General features: G+C 39.5%; 2 protein-coding genes across 5 annotated transcripts in view; one reads left to right on the forward strand and one right to left on the reverse strand.

Annotated features, from left to right (window-relative positions):
- Positions 1 to 1,203: 1,203 nt before the first annotated feature.
- mapk8b (mitogen-activated protein kinase 8b) lies at positions 1,204 to 13,411 on the forward strand. Of its 4 annotated transcripts, none has more exons than XM_043230962.1 (12): positions 1,204 to 1,402; positions 4,393 to 4,572; positions 4,682 to 4,811; positions 5,501 to 5,559; positions 5,726 to 5,864; positions 6,152 to 6,317; positions 7,816 to 7,887; positions 9,396 to 9,578; positions 9,661 to 9,785; positions 9,862 to 9,925; positions 10,501 to 10,578; positions 10,932 to 13,411. In XM_043230962.1, exons 2-12 carry the CDS (start codon positions 4,451 to 4,453, stop codon positions 11,060 to 11,062), a joined length of 1,269 nt encoding a protein of 422 aa, XP_043086897.1. In that variant the 5' UTR covers positions 1,204 to 1,402; positions 4,393 to 4,450; the 3' UTR covers positions 11,063 to 13,411. The 4 variants fall into 4 exon arrangements, with proteins under 4 accessions (XP_043086897.1, XP_043086896.1, XP_043086899.1 ...); XM_043230961.1 differs by lacking the exon at positions 7,816 to 7,887 and adding an exon at positions 8,095 to 8,166 and having other exon boundaries at positions 1,205 to 1,402; XM_043230963.1 differs by lacking the exon at positions 7,816 to 7,887 and adding an exon at positions 8,095 to 8,166 and having other exon boundaries at positions 1,206 to 1,402; positions 10,927 to 13,411.
- Positions 13,412 to 13,572: 161 nt separating this feature from the next.
- si:dkey-191m6.4 (rho GTPase-activating protein 22) overlaps positions 13,573 to 18,373 on the reverse strand; it is a 24,160-nt gene continuing 19,359 nt past the window's right edge. The window contains exons 9-10 of the mRNA XM_043230960.1: positions 15,739 to 16,525; positions 13,573 to 15,143 (exon numbers count right to left, since the gene is read on the reverse strand). Of these exons, the coding sequence (XP_043086895.1) occupies positions 14,921 to 15,143; positions 15,739 to 16,525 (1,010 nt within the window). The 3' untranslated portion in view covers positions 13,573 to 14,920. The remainder of the gene's footprint in view (positions 15,144 to 15,738; positions 16,526 to 18,373) is intronic.

Genomic DNA, 18,373 nt, shown 5'->3' on the forward strand with positions numbered 1-18,373 from the left:
GTCAGTGGGCGACCAATCAGTGTGTCCAAACGCCCCACCGGAGCCGCGCTAATCTGACCGAGAGACGCGAGGTGTGACTCTGTAGACTTCATTCAGTCCGTTCTCATCACGCCATTACATCATGGGTGTAAAAGGTTTCAAACCCATATCTTGTCGTCAAATACGTTGCTGCATTGTTGCATTCAGCACTTACTCGCGAGAGAAACAGTTGCGTTGCTCTTTTGTAACCCTTTTGTCCTTGACCTTTTGGCGAAAGGTCACACAGCAGAAACGCTAAAAGGTAATGCATCCTCATGCTAAACATGAGTTGCTGATTAAAGGTACAATTTTAAAAGCATACAAATAAGTGTTTTGGACGGAAGAGTTGCTTGAGTTTGACAAAAATTATTTTTTAAATTATTTTTTTATTTTAAAATTATATATATATATATATATATATATATATATATATATATATATATATATATATATATATATTTTTTTTTTTTAATTATTATTATTATTTATTTATTTTTTATTAATTAATTTAATTTTATTTTATTTTGGTGGCTAACTGTGATTGATTAAAAGAGAAATTAGAAATCCAAATTCCCCTCAGTATAAAGCTTTAGCTCTAATTTGTCAGAAAACACGCTAGAAATATGGAAATGAGCTTCATAATATTCGTAATACAAAATACAAATGCAAAAATACAAAATTGTTTCAATGGAGCTGTTCACTTGAGGCATCTTGCAAAAGTTCATAGTTCAAATCTTTATTTATTTATTTTTCACTCTCTTGGACAACAAATTAGTTTGTGTGATCATAAAACTCGTCAAGTAATGGTAGAAGAAGACATTAAACCATCGATTAGTCATTCCAAAATGAAATAGTTCTAAATGCTGTCCTGTTATCAATGACGTGGTGTAATAAAATAAAAAAATAATTAAAATAAAATAAAATGAATAAATAAAACAAGAAAATTAGAAATAATAAATAATGGTAAATAATGTCCTAAATAATTCCTTGGAAAATATTGGACACGTCTTCCTTGATATTCTCATTAATATATAAAAGGCGTATTTATTATACACGTTTTGTGGTCTCTATTGTTTTCTTTATTTCTTAAAGAGATCAGTGAATTTCCTGCGACGTTCAGCAACGCGACGTCACCGCGAGGCTCCGATGACGTCGGGCAAAAAGCGCAGAAACCGCGCACGTCACGTCCACGCGAAGGCGCGGTGACGTAGCACGCAAGTGTCCGCAGCTCGAGGCCTGCCAGTGGACGGAAGCGCGGCGCGAGCGCAGAGCCTGTGCGTCGAAGTGGAAAACCGGACGAAAACCAAATACTCCCGAGCTCCGCGTGAAGCCGCCGGTCCTCGTCCAAACCTGCTCCGGAACTGGCTGCGTCTCTTTTAAGAGGGTGAGCGAACGTTAGCCGTTTAGCCGCCGCCGTTTTCGAGGCGGGTCGTGGGGGAGGGTAACGCACCACAGTAAACACCGTTGACTAGCTGGTTTTAGCTGGTTGTTTGGCAGAATAAACATCTTCTTTCCTTATCTGAGGGTGTCGTGTCGTACGGTGACCTCGGTGATGGCGTTAGCTGTGGTGCTCTGTCGTGTACCGTGGTGCTGATGATGATTTATATAACGATATATCGCTACGTTCAAGCTAAAAACCACTCAGACGCCGGATATAACGTTATTAAATCTTTTTATTTCGTTTAACAGCGCGTGCAGGACATTTACGTGGCCGAGGATAGCAAAATAAAGTCTCCTGTGACATATTACACCCAAAGACTGAGTTAAATTTGGGACCAAAAAAGTGTTTTTTCCTTTTAATTATTGATGCAACTTTTGCACACCACACACGCTGAACGGAATTAAGCATTACTTGGTAGTTGTCTAACTGTGCACTTAAATTGTTGGTTTATAGCAATTCATTACATTGCATAGCTTTCTGATCATCGAGATGGATTTTGTTCAGATGTGATGTAATGCGGGAAGGTGTCTAAATGCACACAGGGTGCTTCAGTGCTAAAGCAAGCAGGGTGTTTATGGTGTTTAATCAGTCCACGTGCTGTCTGCATGCAGGAAAGCTCCTGTCCATCCACAACTCGCTGTGCTCTGATGCACGGATAATCTTTCACTGCCTAAACCGCTTTTGATTAGATTTTGGTTCAGCGTAATGGACCTGACCAGAGATGTTGAGGTCACTGGTGCTGTGAGATGTTGAATTCAGGGCATCTGGGTGCGGTTCTGCATATGAGTTTAGGAGATGAGATGATTGACACTTTCCATTCGCGTTGATGCTAAAGAATGCAATAAATCACATTTTAATTCCGATATCGACCTTATTAAACGGTTTGCGTCCGCGTTTTAATTGGCTACGGTGGTTAATCGGTAGTGAAAATAATCCCATACACCAGTCCCGTCACTTTACTCTACAATAAAACGCACATTTAGTCTGAAATGAAACTGTTTCCCTCTCTAATTGTTTTTGATTTAGCAATTAAATACATTTTTCCAAAAACGATAACAAAAAGCTTCACGCAATTAAAACGTTCGCCAAATAAACGATCATATACATGTCTCGGTAACAAGCTCTGACATTGAAGATCAATCGTTGTTTGTAACTCTTAAGTATGAAGATGCTTTTTTCTCATCTTTATTCACTCCCACTTTTATTTTTCCATCTACCCGTATAAGACCATTGCAATAATAACATCACACAAAATAAGTAAATCGTCAGGATAATGTACACACTTATGATAGAGGGTTAATGTAAAAATGCAATTCAGATATAAGTCATTTTACTATTTGGCGCATAATATATAGCATATGCTACACGCATGCATATAATACTTTTTAAGCAGGACAACGTTAGGCAGGTTGAGAAATAGGCTAACAATTAGAATATAAAATGTTTACGCGCACACACAGACACAGACACACACACTCACAGACACACACACACACACACACACACACACACAGACACACACACAGACACAGACACACACAGACACACACACACACACACACACACACACACACACACACACTCACAGACACAGACACACACAGACACACACACACACACACACAGACACACACAGACACACACACACACACACACACACACACACACACACACAGACACAGACACACACACACACACACACACACACACACACACAGACACACACACACACAGACACACACACACACACACACACACACACACACACTCACAGACACAGACACAGACACACACACACACACACACACACACACACACACACACACACACACACACACACACACACACACACACACACACACACACACAGACACAGACACACACACACAGACACACAGACACACACACACACACACACACACACACACACACACACACAGACACACACACTCACAGACACACACACACACACTCACAGACACACACACACACACACACACACACACACACACACACACACACACACACACACACACACACACACACACACACACACACACACACACACACACACACAGACACACACACTCATACACACACACACACACACACACACACTCACAGACACACACACACACACACAGACAGAGTATAGTTTGGGTTTTTGTCCAGTTAAACAACTAAAAGAAAGCCTGTAGACGAATGCGGCACATGTTCCGGTCTCAGGATGAGGCTAATATTAATGTAAAGAAGTTTGAGTAATGAGCGTCTCAGCCTGTTTAATATGTGTTTCTGCTTCACGTCACTGTAACGCTGACGAGGCTGTGCTTCTGAGCTCGGACGGTTGCAGTATTTGCGCAGACTTGCCACTACATGAAGACCGTTTCGCAGCGTTCAATATTTATGTCGCTATTGATGCACGCGCCCTGAATTTCTCTGGTCTTGTTAAAAAGAAAGCATGCTTTTCACCGAACCAGAATGATGTATATACATATTGAATTGCATGCATTTACACGAAAACCTTTTTAATGTATAGTAAAAAAAATGCTGTTATATTGAGCACTTTAGTAGTTTAAATATGAAATTGTTTTAAGACACTTCAGTTTTCTAAAGCCATGAAATATCATGAAACTAGTCTAATGAGAACTTAATGACAAAATGAAATGCAATCTCAAGCTGTTCCTCGTTTAGTTTACAGTGGTGGTAGTTTAGTTTTCTTTCTGACAGCAGCCAGTGCTCCACACTGATCTCATCGAATAGAAGATCATTTCTACTGTGTTATTTCACATGTATTAATTAGCAGTTATGCATTTTACCTGACTTAGGCCAAGTTTTTTTGGATTTTGTTACAGTCCACGTCGTTTCTTCTTATTTTTAAAATCGAATCAAAACAAACATAGGACACTAATTTCTTTCTGTCTCCGTCTTTTCAGATTTTTGAAGGGGAAGTTCTTCTTGAATGCCCAAGACACAGTCAGTACGGTTTTCACCATGAACAGGAACAAGCGCGAGAAGGAATATTACAGCATAGACGTAGGAGATTCGACGTTCACCGTTTTGAAGCGATATCAGAATTTAAGACCGATCGGGTCTGGGGCGCAAGGCATCGTCTGGTGAGTGGACATGGGGTTCTTAGCCTGTAGAACGTGAAAGAAACGGATTATCGCCAAGCAGAAAGTGAGGCGTATGAAAAGGTTTGGCTTTTTCTGTTTGTTTTTGTAGCTCGGCGTATGATCACGTGCTTGAACGAAGTGTTGCAATTAAGAAACTTAGCCGACCCTTTCAGAACCAAACCCACGCCAAACGGGCCTACAGAGAACTGGTCCTGATGAAATGTGTCAACCACAAAAATGTAAGACATGTTTTGCTCTGTCTCTCTCTGTGTGTGTGTGTGTGTGTGTGTGTGTGTGTGTGTGTGTGTGTGTGTGAGTGTGAGAGAACCTTTGGCGTCTCAGAGATTTGTAATGTTTTTCTTAGTCTCTTCTGCTCACTAAGGCTGCTTTTGTTTGATCAACAGCACAGTTATCAAGTTTATTACAGTTTTATGAAGATTATTACAATTTAAAATAACCATTTTCCATGTGAATATATTTTAAAATATAAGTATATAATTCATTAATGCTGCTCAAGAACCATTTCTAATTACATTTGTTTTTTTAATTTTATAAAAAAAACGTTTATTTATATATAAATATATATATATTTATATGTGTGTGTGTGTATATATATATATATAATCCTAAAAATAAAATGCACAGTGTTTATATATATATATATATATATATATATATATATATATATATATATATATATATATATATATATATAATTTTTTTAATTATCAATATTTATTACAACATTATAAATGTCTTTACTGTCACCCTTGTTCAGTTTGTGTCCTTGATGAATAAAAGTATTAATTTCTTTTGATCTGAAGTGTACTTAATTTTCTAACGACATATGTTAGATTGTAAGAACTGGATGTCATCAGATATCAGCACAGGGCACATCTTTTTAACGCAGTATGCTTTAATTTCCCAGATAATTGGCTTACTGCATGTGTTCACGCCCCAGAAGACCCTTGAAGAGTTCCAGGATGTGTAAGTTCTTTCTGCTCTGATTTTAACGGCGCACTGGAAAGGAAAATATAAATGGGTATTAATTCGGATGGGTTAAATATAGAGACGCAGCGAGGTATGCATCCGAAATCCTGCATGAATCATAGGTCTCTGTGCTTGTTTCTGTGCGTTCCTCCGGTTCCTTCAGGTATCTGGTGATGGAGCTGATGGATGCTAACCTGTGCCAGGTCATTCAGATGGAGCTGGACCACGAGAGACTCTCGTATCTGCTTTATCAGATGCTCTGCGGCATCAAACACCTACACGCTGCTGGCATCATACACAGGGTGCGCACACGCGCTTTCTACACGCATGACACGAAACACTAATACTCAGTCTAGCTGTCACCAAGAGAGTTTTATCACTTATTAAATTAATCTAAAAATATTTTGATGCCAGTGCCCCACAAAGAAAGCTTATGGTAGTGTATAAACCTTATAATACTAGTACTTTCTCGAGCAAGTATGCAGCAGGTGCCTCACCGTAAAATAATTCAATGCAACTCTCTATTTCTTATGCAATTAAAAGCGAGGTTCGCCGGCATTTTCTGACCCTTGACCTCTTCACCTCACAGGATCTGAAGCCCAGTAACATAGTAGTGAAATCGGACTGTACCCTGAAGATCCTGGACTTCGGTCTGGCCCGGACGGCCGCCACCGGCCTCCTCATGACTCCGTACGTGGTGACGCGCTACTACCGCGCCCCGGAGGTCATTCTGGGCATGGGCTACCAGGCCAACGGTGAGCGCTGCCCTGACCTCACTGCATGAACACATCCGCACCCAACGGCTTGGTGTTTTCACCTCAGATCGGGCCCTATGATGTCCCCCGTGTGCTCACCAAATCAGAGCTTGTACTAACATGCCGCACAATTACGCAATCGGTCAACGGTTCTATGAACGAATCAAAAATAGGTCATTACGCTTCAATATAGTTGCAAGTATCTGTAAACATTAAGCCGCATTATTTAAATAGATGTTGTGGGTTCTTGTGTGAATGAGTAACACATACGCATACTAAAGCTTGTGTGTGATTTCGTGATTAATACTGATACGCTAATACTAATGAGCGACGTTGCTGTGAAAGTCACCTCATGAGCTTTTTATCTTTCATTTGAGGAAAACTGGCATCCTATCATAGACGCACAGAAGCATGAAGGTATTCGTGGCATCCCGTCAAAATAAAAGTTTGGTTTAACTGCGTCACAAATATATAATTGTGCAGTAGAATGTGCATACTACTACTGCTACTACTAATAATACATTATAAGAATTAATCGCACACTTTTTCTCCCATGTTTTCATTAAAATTGTTTGCCAAAAACAAATAATTTATGAAAATAATATTTAATATTTATAATATTAAATAAAATTATAAAATTAATATATTTAATATTTTAAAATGTATTTTAATTAAGTTTTTATGCATTTAGATAATACTCAAACACATCATTTGGTAACAGTGAAACAGAACGCGAGGCCAAAAATAAATCACATTTTATAGACCCTTGAAACTTTTAATATATGGATGTTACATTTAAGATTCATGATTTGAGTTAATTAGACATGCCTTTTGATGATAACATGTAATTTAGCCATGAAAATGTCTAGAAAAAAAATTAATGCAGAAGAATTTAAGCAACAAAAAAAAAAGCAAACAACAAAAATAAATAAATTTAAAAAATGCATACGGCCCTAAAAATTGTGTAAAATTTTATAATTTTTTTAAATTAAGCAGACATGTCCTTTGATTTTAAAATTTAGTTTGGCCATGAAAATGAAGTCCAGAAAAATTAAAGCACAAAAAAAATTCATAGGATATGTTATGTTGTATGCGTTTCATGATTTGAATTAATTAGACGTGCTTTTCGACATGCTTAACCATTAAAACGGGGTCCAGACAGAACAGAATCTGGAAAGAAATACGACGGATGTCATAGGGCCCTAGTCAGAGCCCCTTGAGGGCTTCTTTTGTCCAGCTGAACCAGTTTCTGCATGCACGAGCACACACTGGATGGGTTTGCCTGTAGCACAGGAGAAGCATTAGTCACTGACTCTTACGTGGGAAGTGAAAGTGGTGCGCCGCAGTGCAGAAATCAATCCGAAGGCCAAAAACGCTGACATTTAGTCCCGGATGGTAGCGCCGAGGAAAAATGGGCACGGAGAAATCTCAAGCAGCCGCGGCGCCCTTCATGCTTTGCTTACGTCTTCTCTCTCTCCTCTATGCTACACTGGTGTAGTGGATATTTGGGCTGTGGGCTGCATTATGGCAGAGATGGTGCGGCACAAAATCCTTTTTCCAGGGAGGGATTGTATCCTTGTCCGGCCTCTAGTCGTTTGCTTGGGTTTTGCGCCGTTTCTGGCTCCGTTCCGGGTTGCTCTGCCTGACGCGCACGGAGATGTCTGCATGCATCCACATCAATGCACCCTGTTCCTTATGTATGTGCGCGCTTGGTTTTCCGTTTTTCGTTTCGTACGATTTTTGGCATTTTAATTTTGGTTGTCATTTCATTTTTCAGTTGATGTCTGGTCTGTTGGCTGCATCATGGCTGAAATGGTCAGAGGTAGTGTGTTGTTTCTCGGCACAGACCGTATCCTTACCTGGTCGTCTTTACTGTCCCATTCTAAGTGTTGCGTGTTTCTTTTCTTCAGTTATTTTGTCCTTGATGTGTGTTTTGTCATTGATGTGCGACGTCTGATGAAAAGAAGGTACAGGTTTTAGCAGAAGGTTAAAAAAAACAACAACTTTTCTTCTCCCTTACCCGATCTTTTATTCATTTGACCGAAGTAAAATCTCTTTAGCGTAAAATCCCACTTCACTTTTTTTATTTAGCTCTGAGCAACACATTTTAGTTTTATTTTCATTTGTTTCAGATGTATGCAGAGCACAGAAAAGGTTCATTTGAAAAAGACTAATTATATGTAACTAACTGTTTAATTAAGCAAACATATTTCATATAATGTTTATTTCCATGTTTGATAAAAAAGTTATACTTTAAAGATACCTTAATGGATTATGATAATGTTTTCCACCACCATTTTTAAAGGTTTGTTTGCTATATTATGAATTAATTTAATTTCACAATATTTCTGTTTTAATGTGTATTTTGATCAAACAAATGCAGCAAATGAACCTAAAATATTAATGTACGGTGTATATTTATTATATATATAAATACACATGCACATATGAGGGAAGATAAATATTTTTATATATATATATATATATATATATATATATATATATATATATATCATATTAATATAAATATACTTGTAAAGTACATGTAAATATCCAAATATATATAATAATAATAATAATAATAATAATAATAATAATAAATATACACAGTACACACAACCACAAGTTATATACAAAAACATTTTTACTTTTAAGAAAACTTTAAAAACAAATATATATAATATTGTATTTTGATTCAGTATTTGGACAAAAATTCAGGTAAAAATTCATATAAAAAAAAAAAAAAAAAATATATATATATATATATATATATATATATTTAAAAATGATATAATTTTATCACAAAATTTTCTCACCATGAACAAACAAACAAAGATTTCAGTACTAATATATGTACACAGACACGCATGTTAATGTAATGTTGATATACCATTTTTCACCTTCAGTAAAGACCGTAGAGGGGGGCAAGAAAAAGAACTTGATCAGGAACATGTCGTCTCTGTTAAATGAATAAAGAGGGAAAGTCAGAATGAAGCAGAATTGTAGCTCAAAGTGAAACACTGTGTATGTGATCGTCCGGTCAGAGAGTCAGTAGTTTTCCTGAAGTGTCACCTGAAGACATTGACCAGTGGAACAAGGTGATCGAGCAGCTGGGCACGCCGTCTCAGGAGTTCATGATGAAGCTCAACCAGTCTGTGAGGACCTACGTGGAGAACCGGCCTCGGTACGCCGGCTACAGCTTTGAGAAGCTCTTCCCAGACGTGCTCTTCCCTGCGGACTCCGACCACAACAAACTCAAAGGTGAGGGATGCTTTCATGAAAAGGACACGTGTCTTTTGTAAATGGCTTCGGGTAAATGCGACGTAAATGCATCGTTTTGCAGCGAGCCAGGCGCGAGACTTGTTATCCAAGATGCTGGTAATAGATGCGTCCAAACGGATCTCGGTGGACGAGGCCCTGCAGCACCCCTACATCAACGTGTGGTACGACCCGTCGGAAGTAGAAGCGGTGAGTTATTGAGACGGGCTGATGCTTTTCTTCTCTGTGGGACGTCTCTGACTGCTGTCTGTCTGCTCGGTTTCAGCCGCCGCCGGTGATCACCGATAAACAGCTGGATGAGAGAGAACACACGGTGGAGGAGTGGAAAGGTGCGCTTGACCAAACATGATTAACTGTGTGTGTTTCTATCTGTAAATATTATATATCTGTGTTTTAAATGAGTGGGGATCTGTTACCAAAAAAAACTATTATTATTGTTATTCATTTTAATTATTTTATTATTTTATTTTATTATTATAATTTTTTTAAGTTCAGGAAATTAATTAATAAAATATATTTCTTGTATTAAATTTTTTTAATAAAAATTTAATGTGTGTGTGTGTATATATATATATATATATATGAAAGGCATATAGCACAATTACATAAAAATCAGGAAATTTAACAAATAAAAACGTAATTATTTAATTTAGAATTTTTTTATAATTTCATAATGCTTACTTTTAGAATATAACTTCAACAAAGTGCAAAGTAATTTTTTGTTGATTTATTAAGTTACAGTTTTGATTTTTTTTTTTTTTTTTGTAATCCGTTGATTGATACGCATGATCATTCTCTCTTTTTGTTTAGATTTTGATGGGCACAAAGTGAAATATCAAATTGTACGTAGACGTCAAGGCATCTTGATGTGATTTTAGCTCTTCTGTGTTTGTTCCCTGATCAGAGCTGATATATAAGGAAGTGCTGGACTGGGAGGAACGAACGAAAAACGGGGTGATCCGAGGACAGCCGGCCTCACTAGGTTAGTTTCCTCCTCGATTTTTGAAACCGGATCTGAGTTGAGCTTGTGTATTTATAAAATATATATATGTTTATACACTGTAGTCTCTAAAACAAGTCTTTCTTAAGCAGATGAACATGTTTTACTGATTATTTCAATCAGTCAGTGTTTTTCTAGCAAATGTAAACATCGCTAATCCAAGGTTCATTTACTTGCAAAGCAATATTATGTATATTAAGACTTTTTAGGCGTATTGTTTTCTTCAGCAAATGTGTCTCATTTTTCTGAGGTCTGCAAAGACGTCTAGCTGTATCGGTTTAAAAGCCTCGGCAGTACCTGTCTGATAAAGATGCGATCTGTTTCTCATAGCACAGGTGCAGCAGTGAGCAGTGACTCCCGCGAGCCCTCGACGTCCTCGTCCTCCACAAACGACGTCTCGTCCATGTCCACCGACACGGACAGCAGTCAGGAGGCCAACGCAGGACCGCTGGGCTGCTGTAGATGACTATCCTCCTCCTCCTCCATCATCTTCATCATCATCATCATCCGCTTCCCGCCAGTCCGGAAACACGCCCTCCTTTCTGTCTCAAACGGACACGCTCTTTATGAATTGACAAAGTGTAAGAAGGGAGGTAAGAGTTTTGGAGGGCCTCTTCAAAACCAGCATTACTTGGATGGCTTTGGTTCTCTCTTTGCTCCTCCCCTTGCCGTCTGGATGAGGAATGATTCGAGTTTATTTATATTAGAAAGATGGATGGGGTGGTATATTTTTAAAGGTGTTTTTTTGGAGAGAGAGTCACTAATTAGCGGATAAAGGAGTGTTCCCTCACTGTTACTGGAGCCCGCGGAGTTTAGTTGGACGTTTTAGACGTCCGTCGTACAGAAACACGTTTTAAAGTGCTTTTAGGGTCTGTGAGCTTCTCTTTTTAATGTCATTGCACACGATTGACTTGACGTAGTATTCTCTGTTAAAGCACGTTTGGGCTTTCGAGCGTCACCGTATGTAATCTAGTCTGTACATATTTCAGCTTTAAACACAGAAAACGGTAAGCCACAGCTTTCGTCGCGCTTCAGCCTGATGTAAAGGTCTTGTTCGAACACTTCGTTATTACGGTATGAAACTCAATTTGGGTATTTGACCCACGCGTATCAAACGCTTTTGATTTGTAGTAACCAAACTGCATCTTATTCATTACGTTAAGAGAAAAAGAACAGCTCCCAACGGTGATTTTTATTATTATTTTTTAGTAAAGCCTGATGGAGCAATCATGCTAAATGAATGGGGATGCGTTGGATTGGAGGTTCAGAGTGGATCCTAAAGGAACTGCTGCATTTAATGGCTGTCTAACGCTAAAAAATAGCCCATCGGTATCATATTCTTTCCATTCTAATGCCTAGAAGAAATGTGATTTGTGTTTACAGTACTAGTGTATGTAGTGTAAACTCTGCTCCTCCTAAAACGCCAACATCACGAGCGAAGCCCATTTGAATATTAATACCCAAGTTTTTAGTTTTGCTTTCAAAACGGAGAAAGTGCCTGAGTTCAGCATTCATTCCCGAATGATTAGAAAGATGAAGAAATTTGGGTGAGGTTTTTCAAAAGTGATACTGTTCACGTCATGTTGGAGTGTCTATTTTTCTATCGTACTGGACGTATGTGATGTCGGTTGAAAGGTCGGGGCATGTTGAGCAGATGATCTGTAAAGGGACGCTTCCTCAAGCAAGGTCTTTCATCAAAGTAATAGCAAATTGGAACCTTTTTGTGTGTGTGTGTGTGTATGGTTTGCAGCTTTATTTTGTTTATGGAAATATGCAAGATACTGCATCAAATGCTGTAGGTGGGAACTTCATTTCCCATGAGGCAATGCTGTGGAATGTACCCGCGGGAATGATGGGAGTTGTAGGAACTGAAGGTTTGAGTTCGCATAAGGATCAGCATATGATTTTTTTTTTTTTTCCTTATGAGCATATGAGTTGCATCCCAGGCATTTTTGTTTTCCATTTTAAGTGCTCTTAAGTTTTCTTTGCTCTCTTTAGGGAAGTTATTTAGGATTTTTCATAGCATTTGCTTTTATCTCATCTCTCAAAAATGTTATAATTCAGATCAAAGTAGGCTTTGATGAACTACCTCACTCTAAATTTCTACAGTTTCTTTTTTTTTTGCGACGTAGCTGCCCGTAAGATGGATGTTAATACAGATTTCATTATTTATTTATTTCTAAAGTGAACTATTGTCAATAGTAGGCAACGTATAGTTTTGTACATTATGTATACTTCACCTAGAAGTAAAAGAACTGAAATGTAAATTTGATCTTTTTTTGTTTAATTTTACTATGTACTCATTTTTTACAGTTCATGTGCAATACCCACTGCTGTCATGCTAGTTGTAATTGATAGATCTAGACTTATTAGTTTTATGTACCCAGAGGTAGAGATATGTTTGGTACTGTCAGATACATTCATGTTTTTGTCTTTTTAAATCTGGATTTTTTTATTTTTATTTTTTCCTTTTGGCTTATACTGTCAAAGTGTTACATAACCCATCTTACCAAAAACAAATCTGTGGCTGATGTTGGCAAGTTTTTTTTTTATGTTGAGCCACTGGACTTTAATCAACCTGGTGAGTCCGATTCAAAGACATCTGTAAAATATCTCGAAATACCAATGTGTTAAGGTTCGGGGCTGGTGTGTAATATTTGCTAGCGATGCCAGCCCTACATTTAGTTCTAAATTGCTAGCTCTATGTGTGCTACGGCATACAGACACTGAGAAGTGCACTACTACAAAGAATGCACTGGGATCTTATGATACCAATTGTATATGTACTGCAAATAAACACCAGTTTGAATCAGAACGCCTTTTTTCTTATTGCATTTACGCCAGGCTTTAATGTGAGAGACATTTATGGGGTTTCTGCAGGCAATTTACCGCTTGCAAGGAATAAGCTATGACGTCGCGTAATTTTTTTTGCTTAAACTGATTTTAAAGGAACAAATCACGCTTGACACATCACCGTGGAGTACATTCTTGTCCGTTTGTTTAATTTAGTCCTTTGTGAATAATTACATACCACCACAGTGACACTTGGTAACATTTCAGCACAGCACAAAGTCTAATCGTCACGTATGACCGCAGTATAATACTCTAATCATGATGTATAACATCTTCACATACTCTACATATGCATTAAAGTCCTTTGTAAAAGCTGTCGTTCTAGTAAAATCCAAATAATATCCAAATGGATCCGTAACTGAAACGTGTTGAGCAGCAAAAAGCACTTTGCTTGAGGGCACAGTGGTGATGTCCAGTTTCTGGGTCTCTTCTTCTTGAGATTGAACCTGAAACATTCATATTAGCAGCCTGGAAAATGAACCATTGGGCTACGGCCATCTTGCTAATACACAATTTACCTACTATGCAGTCGGAAAACAGTTCAGAAAATGAGCTGAGTCTACAAAATCTATGACAGCGTTTGACCACTCACATCCACAGAGCATTTCTAGCCTTTCTATACACCTAAACTGTGTAAAATACATATAAAATTAGAGCCATTGGCAAAATGTCATGTTTCAAACTTTTTTTTTCATGAAAGTGGCACTGACGGTCTTGAAACTCCACCGAATATGCAAGAAAACGGTTTCAGTGCCAATATTTTGAGTTAATTTAGTCAAAAATGCGTGCATTCAATTTATTTTGTAAAGCAGTGGCCTGCCTAACAGTGTATTCACCCAAAAATGAACATTTCCTCACACTCAGGTCATCCAAGATGTAGAGGAGTTTGTTTCTTCATCAGATTTGGAGAAACTCTGCAGTGATTGGGTGCTGTCAGAATGAGAGTCCAAACTGTTGATAAAAACATCACAATAATCCACAAGTAATTGTCACGAAGCAAAAAGATGTTTGTAGGAAAATTAAAGGATCAAATAAAATGTTTAAGTTTAAAATTAAAAATCCAGATGTTAACTGATGGACTTGAGTGCTGTGGATTGTGAAGTTTTTATCATCCGTTTGGACTCTCAGTCTGACGGCACCCATTCACTGCAGAGCATCTATTGTTGCGCTGATGCCAATCTGAACAAACTAGATGACCTTGAAGTAAATTTTCAGCTCATTTATGTGCCAAAGCCCATGACTCCGCTCTAATCACCATTGTTATCATTCAGACCGGGAACCCTGAACATGCCAAAGATGCATGATATCAACTGAACCGATTTCAGGACATTCAGACCTGAAAGCTCCAGAAAGAAATTGCTTTAAAATGGCTTGAGGGGAACGTTCTCAAAAATTTTGCGGACATAAAATTGTCCACATGATTCACGGAGACGTCTGAGAGCTCTGGTCTTTGGGTGTGTTTGTTTCTGCATCATATGTCACTGGTGCGGCTTCCAAGAGCCAGATCCCCCAGCGTGGAGAAGAAGTCTTCCATCTCCTTCTCAAGGAGGCGATTGCGGTTTTCTGCATCCTCACGGGCCCGTTCAGAGTTCCTCAGTTTGATCTCAAGCATTCGTTTTCTTTTTCTCTCCTGTTCCATCTCTTGCTCAAGTCTCTCCATCTGCGCACACAGGGCTGAACTCGACTCTTCCAGCCTGCAGAGGGCACAACACAGACGTGTGAGATACAGATACCACAACTGATGGCATGTCACCTTTAACAAATTACCAAAATAAAAACAAAAAGACATTATTGCCATTTGTAAAGACTAATTATTTGATTCTACTAAATGTAAAAGTACATTTATATTTGTGCAACTAACATTACTCTATTGGTGGGTTGGGGAAAACAACATTTATTCAGATTAATTTTATGTTTACAGCAAGGAATTACTATGAACTCGATCCCTTAATTTTAAAAAGGTTCATATTCTCGCAAAAAAAAAAAAAAATTCCAGAGAGCCTCTATTTCAAAACAATATTGCTTGTACACTTATTGAGGGAGTTTGGCTGTGATTTATCAGAGGATGCCCAAATTATTCAATTAATAATAATAAAAATTGTTTTTTTTTAATTTTTCTAAAATTCAAGTTTTATTCAAGAACATTTATTTAGAACAGATGATGCTAAAATATAGTTTATTTTATTATCTGCTCAGAAAGATTATATTTTTTTTAATTGGCGTGTTTCAGAAAAGCAAACCAAACAGGAGTGAAAATAATTACATTAATAAAAAAAACGGCAGCCTTACTTTTTAATTCTAGATTCATAAGTCTGTTTCTGCTTCCTTAACTCTTCTTTCAGTTCTGCCACAACGCTGACCAGAGACGAAGGGCTTTCGTCTGCATCTCCGTCTTCGTCCATGACTCTAATGACCGGTGCAGCATTATCGCCGCAAAACAAACTCGAGCGCTTCTCCTCAGCATCCTCCTCTTGTTCTACGGGCTTAGCTTCCTCCTCGCTCCGTTCCTCCGGAGCGCTCGGCCCGTCTTCTGTCCCCAGCGGCTCCCCTCCTGAGTCTGTGACGGAGATCTCGCAGGACGAGGTGGACCACGGTGTGCTGTCCATACTTAGCACGCTGCCCAGACTCGATGAAGAAGTGACGTTGTCATAAGTAGACAGTCTCTGAGAGGAGCCTGAGTCCCTGGAGCGTTCGCCGGACGAGGTTCGGCGGTGTCCCCTCAATGAGGACAGGCCGTTCATTAACCAGTTCCCACCGTCCGCTGCGGAGGCTCCTTTGGCTGAGGAGCCTTTGAAGGTGTACTTCCATCCTGGAATCGTCTTGGCCTGCTTACTAGGGCTGATGGCCGTCTCTCCCTTTCCCTGAGGTGAAGGCTTGGAGGCTGAAGCAGCATCTGTAGACGGGCAGGTTTGGAGATCCTCCTCAGAGATCCAGTCCACCAGGTTGGACTGCTGAAGTTGCTGGCTTTGGTCCTTGGGCTCCGCCTGGTTCTGTGATGTTTCTGAGTCTCTTTCAGTGTACAGGCGTTCGTGTTTGCTGATGAGCAGAGTCATGAGATGCTGAACAAGGGAGGTGCCTATAGACACACACACACACACACACACACACACACACATTCAATGCTGTATTCCATCACCCTCATTTAGTGACGTTTAAGTCATAATTAGGATGAAAGTCCTTAAATAAATAGGTGAGAAACATAGCAACTGACTTTGCTTTCCAGATGCAGTCCCTCAGGAAGATGATGTCCATTCTTGTGGCCCAAGAATGCTATCTATGGCTCAACCTGACTCAGATGAGAAACGTTGACAAAGTCTCAACTGATGGAGATGAACTCCACTCCTTCCCCCAGACAACAGGCAGGTGGAGAATCCTTCTTTTTTATGTTTTTGTTCCGCCATTGACCCAAGGGCCAGTGGTACCCTCATTCTCCAAAAAAGAGCAGTTTACATTTCCTCTGGGTCATTATGCTCGTGAGTTAACATCGAGCAATGTGCTGTATCCTGACTTTCACCCATGATACCCCTATTGCCAGCTACCAAAAAAGTTCCCATGCATCTCCAGCTGGTCCTTCAGGGTCAGTGTAGCCATTGAAACGTATGGCATCCACAGCCGCAGTCATCCCACATGGATTGCTTCATATGAGACCACTTTAGCACTGGTTACACTCCCGAGTCCAAAGAGGGGCATGGACACTTTGTGTGACCATCACGTAAACGTGTTGCAGCTCATTCAGTCCCTAGCCAGGACCTTGCCTTTCTGCCTGTTACAGTGTCATTAGAAAAAGTGTCTTGGCATGTCATTGCAACAATGGATGTCTCCTGCAGAGGCTGGGGCCCTAGATACAACAAGCAGGCAGCCTCAGGGCTCTGGACAGGGCCTCAGCTGCTTTGGCACATGAACTGCCTAGAACTGTTGTCAGTGCTTCTAGTCTTGTGGCAGTTCTGGCCACTGCTTCAAGACAAGCAAGTATTGGTATACACGAGCAACGCTGTGACTGTTATCCTCTATCATGCCGCACGTCTCACCTGCCATCTCCTCCTCCAGAGTCAGATGCTGCATCCACATTCTGGAGGGATCTCATGTGAAGCCGACACACTCTCACGACAACTCATGATCCCGGGGGGAAATGGAAACTCCACCCAGCTGTCTAGCTGATTGGGAGTTGATTTGGGGAAGGCCAGGTAAATCTGTTTAGTTCTCATGTGACCTCCTACTGCGAGCTTTATTACTCTCTGGCCTCGGGTTCTACACAAGTATGCGTTTCCCCCAGTGAGCCTTGTTGCACAGACATTGTGCAAGGTCAAGAAAGATGAGGAACAGGAATTGCTGGTTGGGCCTTACTAGATTCCCGAACTCATGTTCCTTGCCACAACCCCTCCCTGGACCGACCCTCTGAGGAATGAGCTCTTTTTTTTAGGGGCTCCGAACCCTATGGAACCGTTGCATTTTGACATTGTGGTGAGAAAAACATCAGTTTCACGGCCAGTGGCAAATAGTCTAAGATACATCCCATCTAGGAGTCACACAGGAAGCCTATGCACTGACGTCGAGTCTGTTCGAGAACTGTTGAGACCCCTAAAGATGCACGATTATAATAGTGCTTTCTTTCCAGCAAGAAAGGCTGAATCGTAGGCTGTCAGCCTCCACCTTGAAAGTGTGCACCTGTTGCCTCTTTTTATTTAACAAATTTAACAAAAAAAAGTAACAAAACCCACTAGACAATTTTCACTTAATCATTAAGTCTCCTAATCATTAAGATTTCAAAAAGTATGAACCCTATGTCATCATGACATAATGTCTCCGTTCCCTCCATTAGGGAACAAGGGTTGTATATGCAACCAATATATTATTTGTTATATATACACATTATGATACTTACACATTTTCCAGAAAAACATTGCACTAGGTCAAAACTGCATTG

The sequence above is a fragment of the Puntigrus tetrazona genome, unplaced genomic scaffold (assembly GCF_018831695.1).
Source record: "Puntigrus tetrazona isolate hp1 unplaced genomic scaffold, ASM1883169v1 S000000270, whole genome shotgun sequence".
Classification (NCBI taxonomy): Eukaryota; Metazoa; Chordata; class Actinopteri; order Cypriniformes; family Cyprinidae; genus Puntigrus; species Puntigrus tetrazona.

What these genes read in the sequence shown, in the direction of transcription:
- mapk8b (XM_043230962.1), top strand. Translation starts at nt 4,451, where the DNA reads ATGAACAGGAACAAGCGCGAGAAGGAATATTACAGCATAGACGTAGGA. An exon ending in CTTGAAGAGTTCCAGGATGT is followed by an intron (nt 5,560 to 5,725) that starts GTAAGTTCTTTC and finishes CGGTTCCTTCAG; the next exon opens with GTATCTGGTGATGGAGCTGA. An exon ending in CCTTTTTCCAGGGAGGGATT is followed by an intron (nt 7,888 to 9,395) that starts GTATCCTTGTCC and finishes TGTCACCTGAAG; the next exon opens with ACATTGACCAGTGGAACAAG.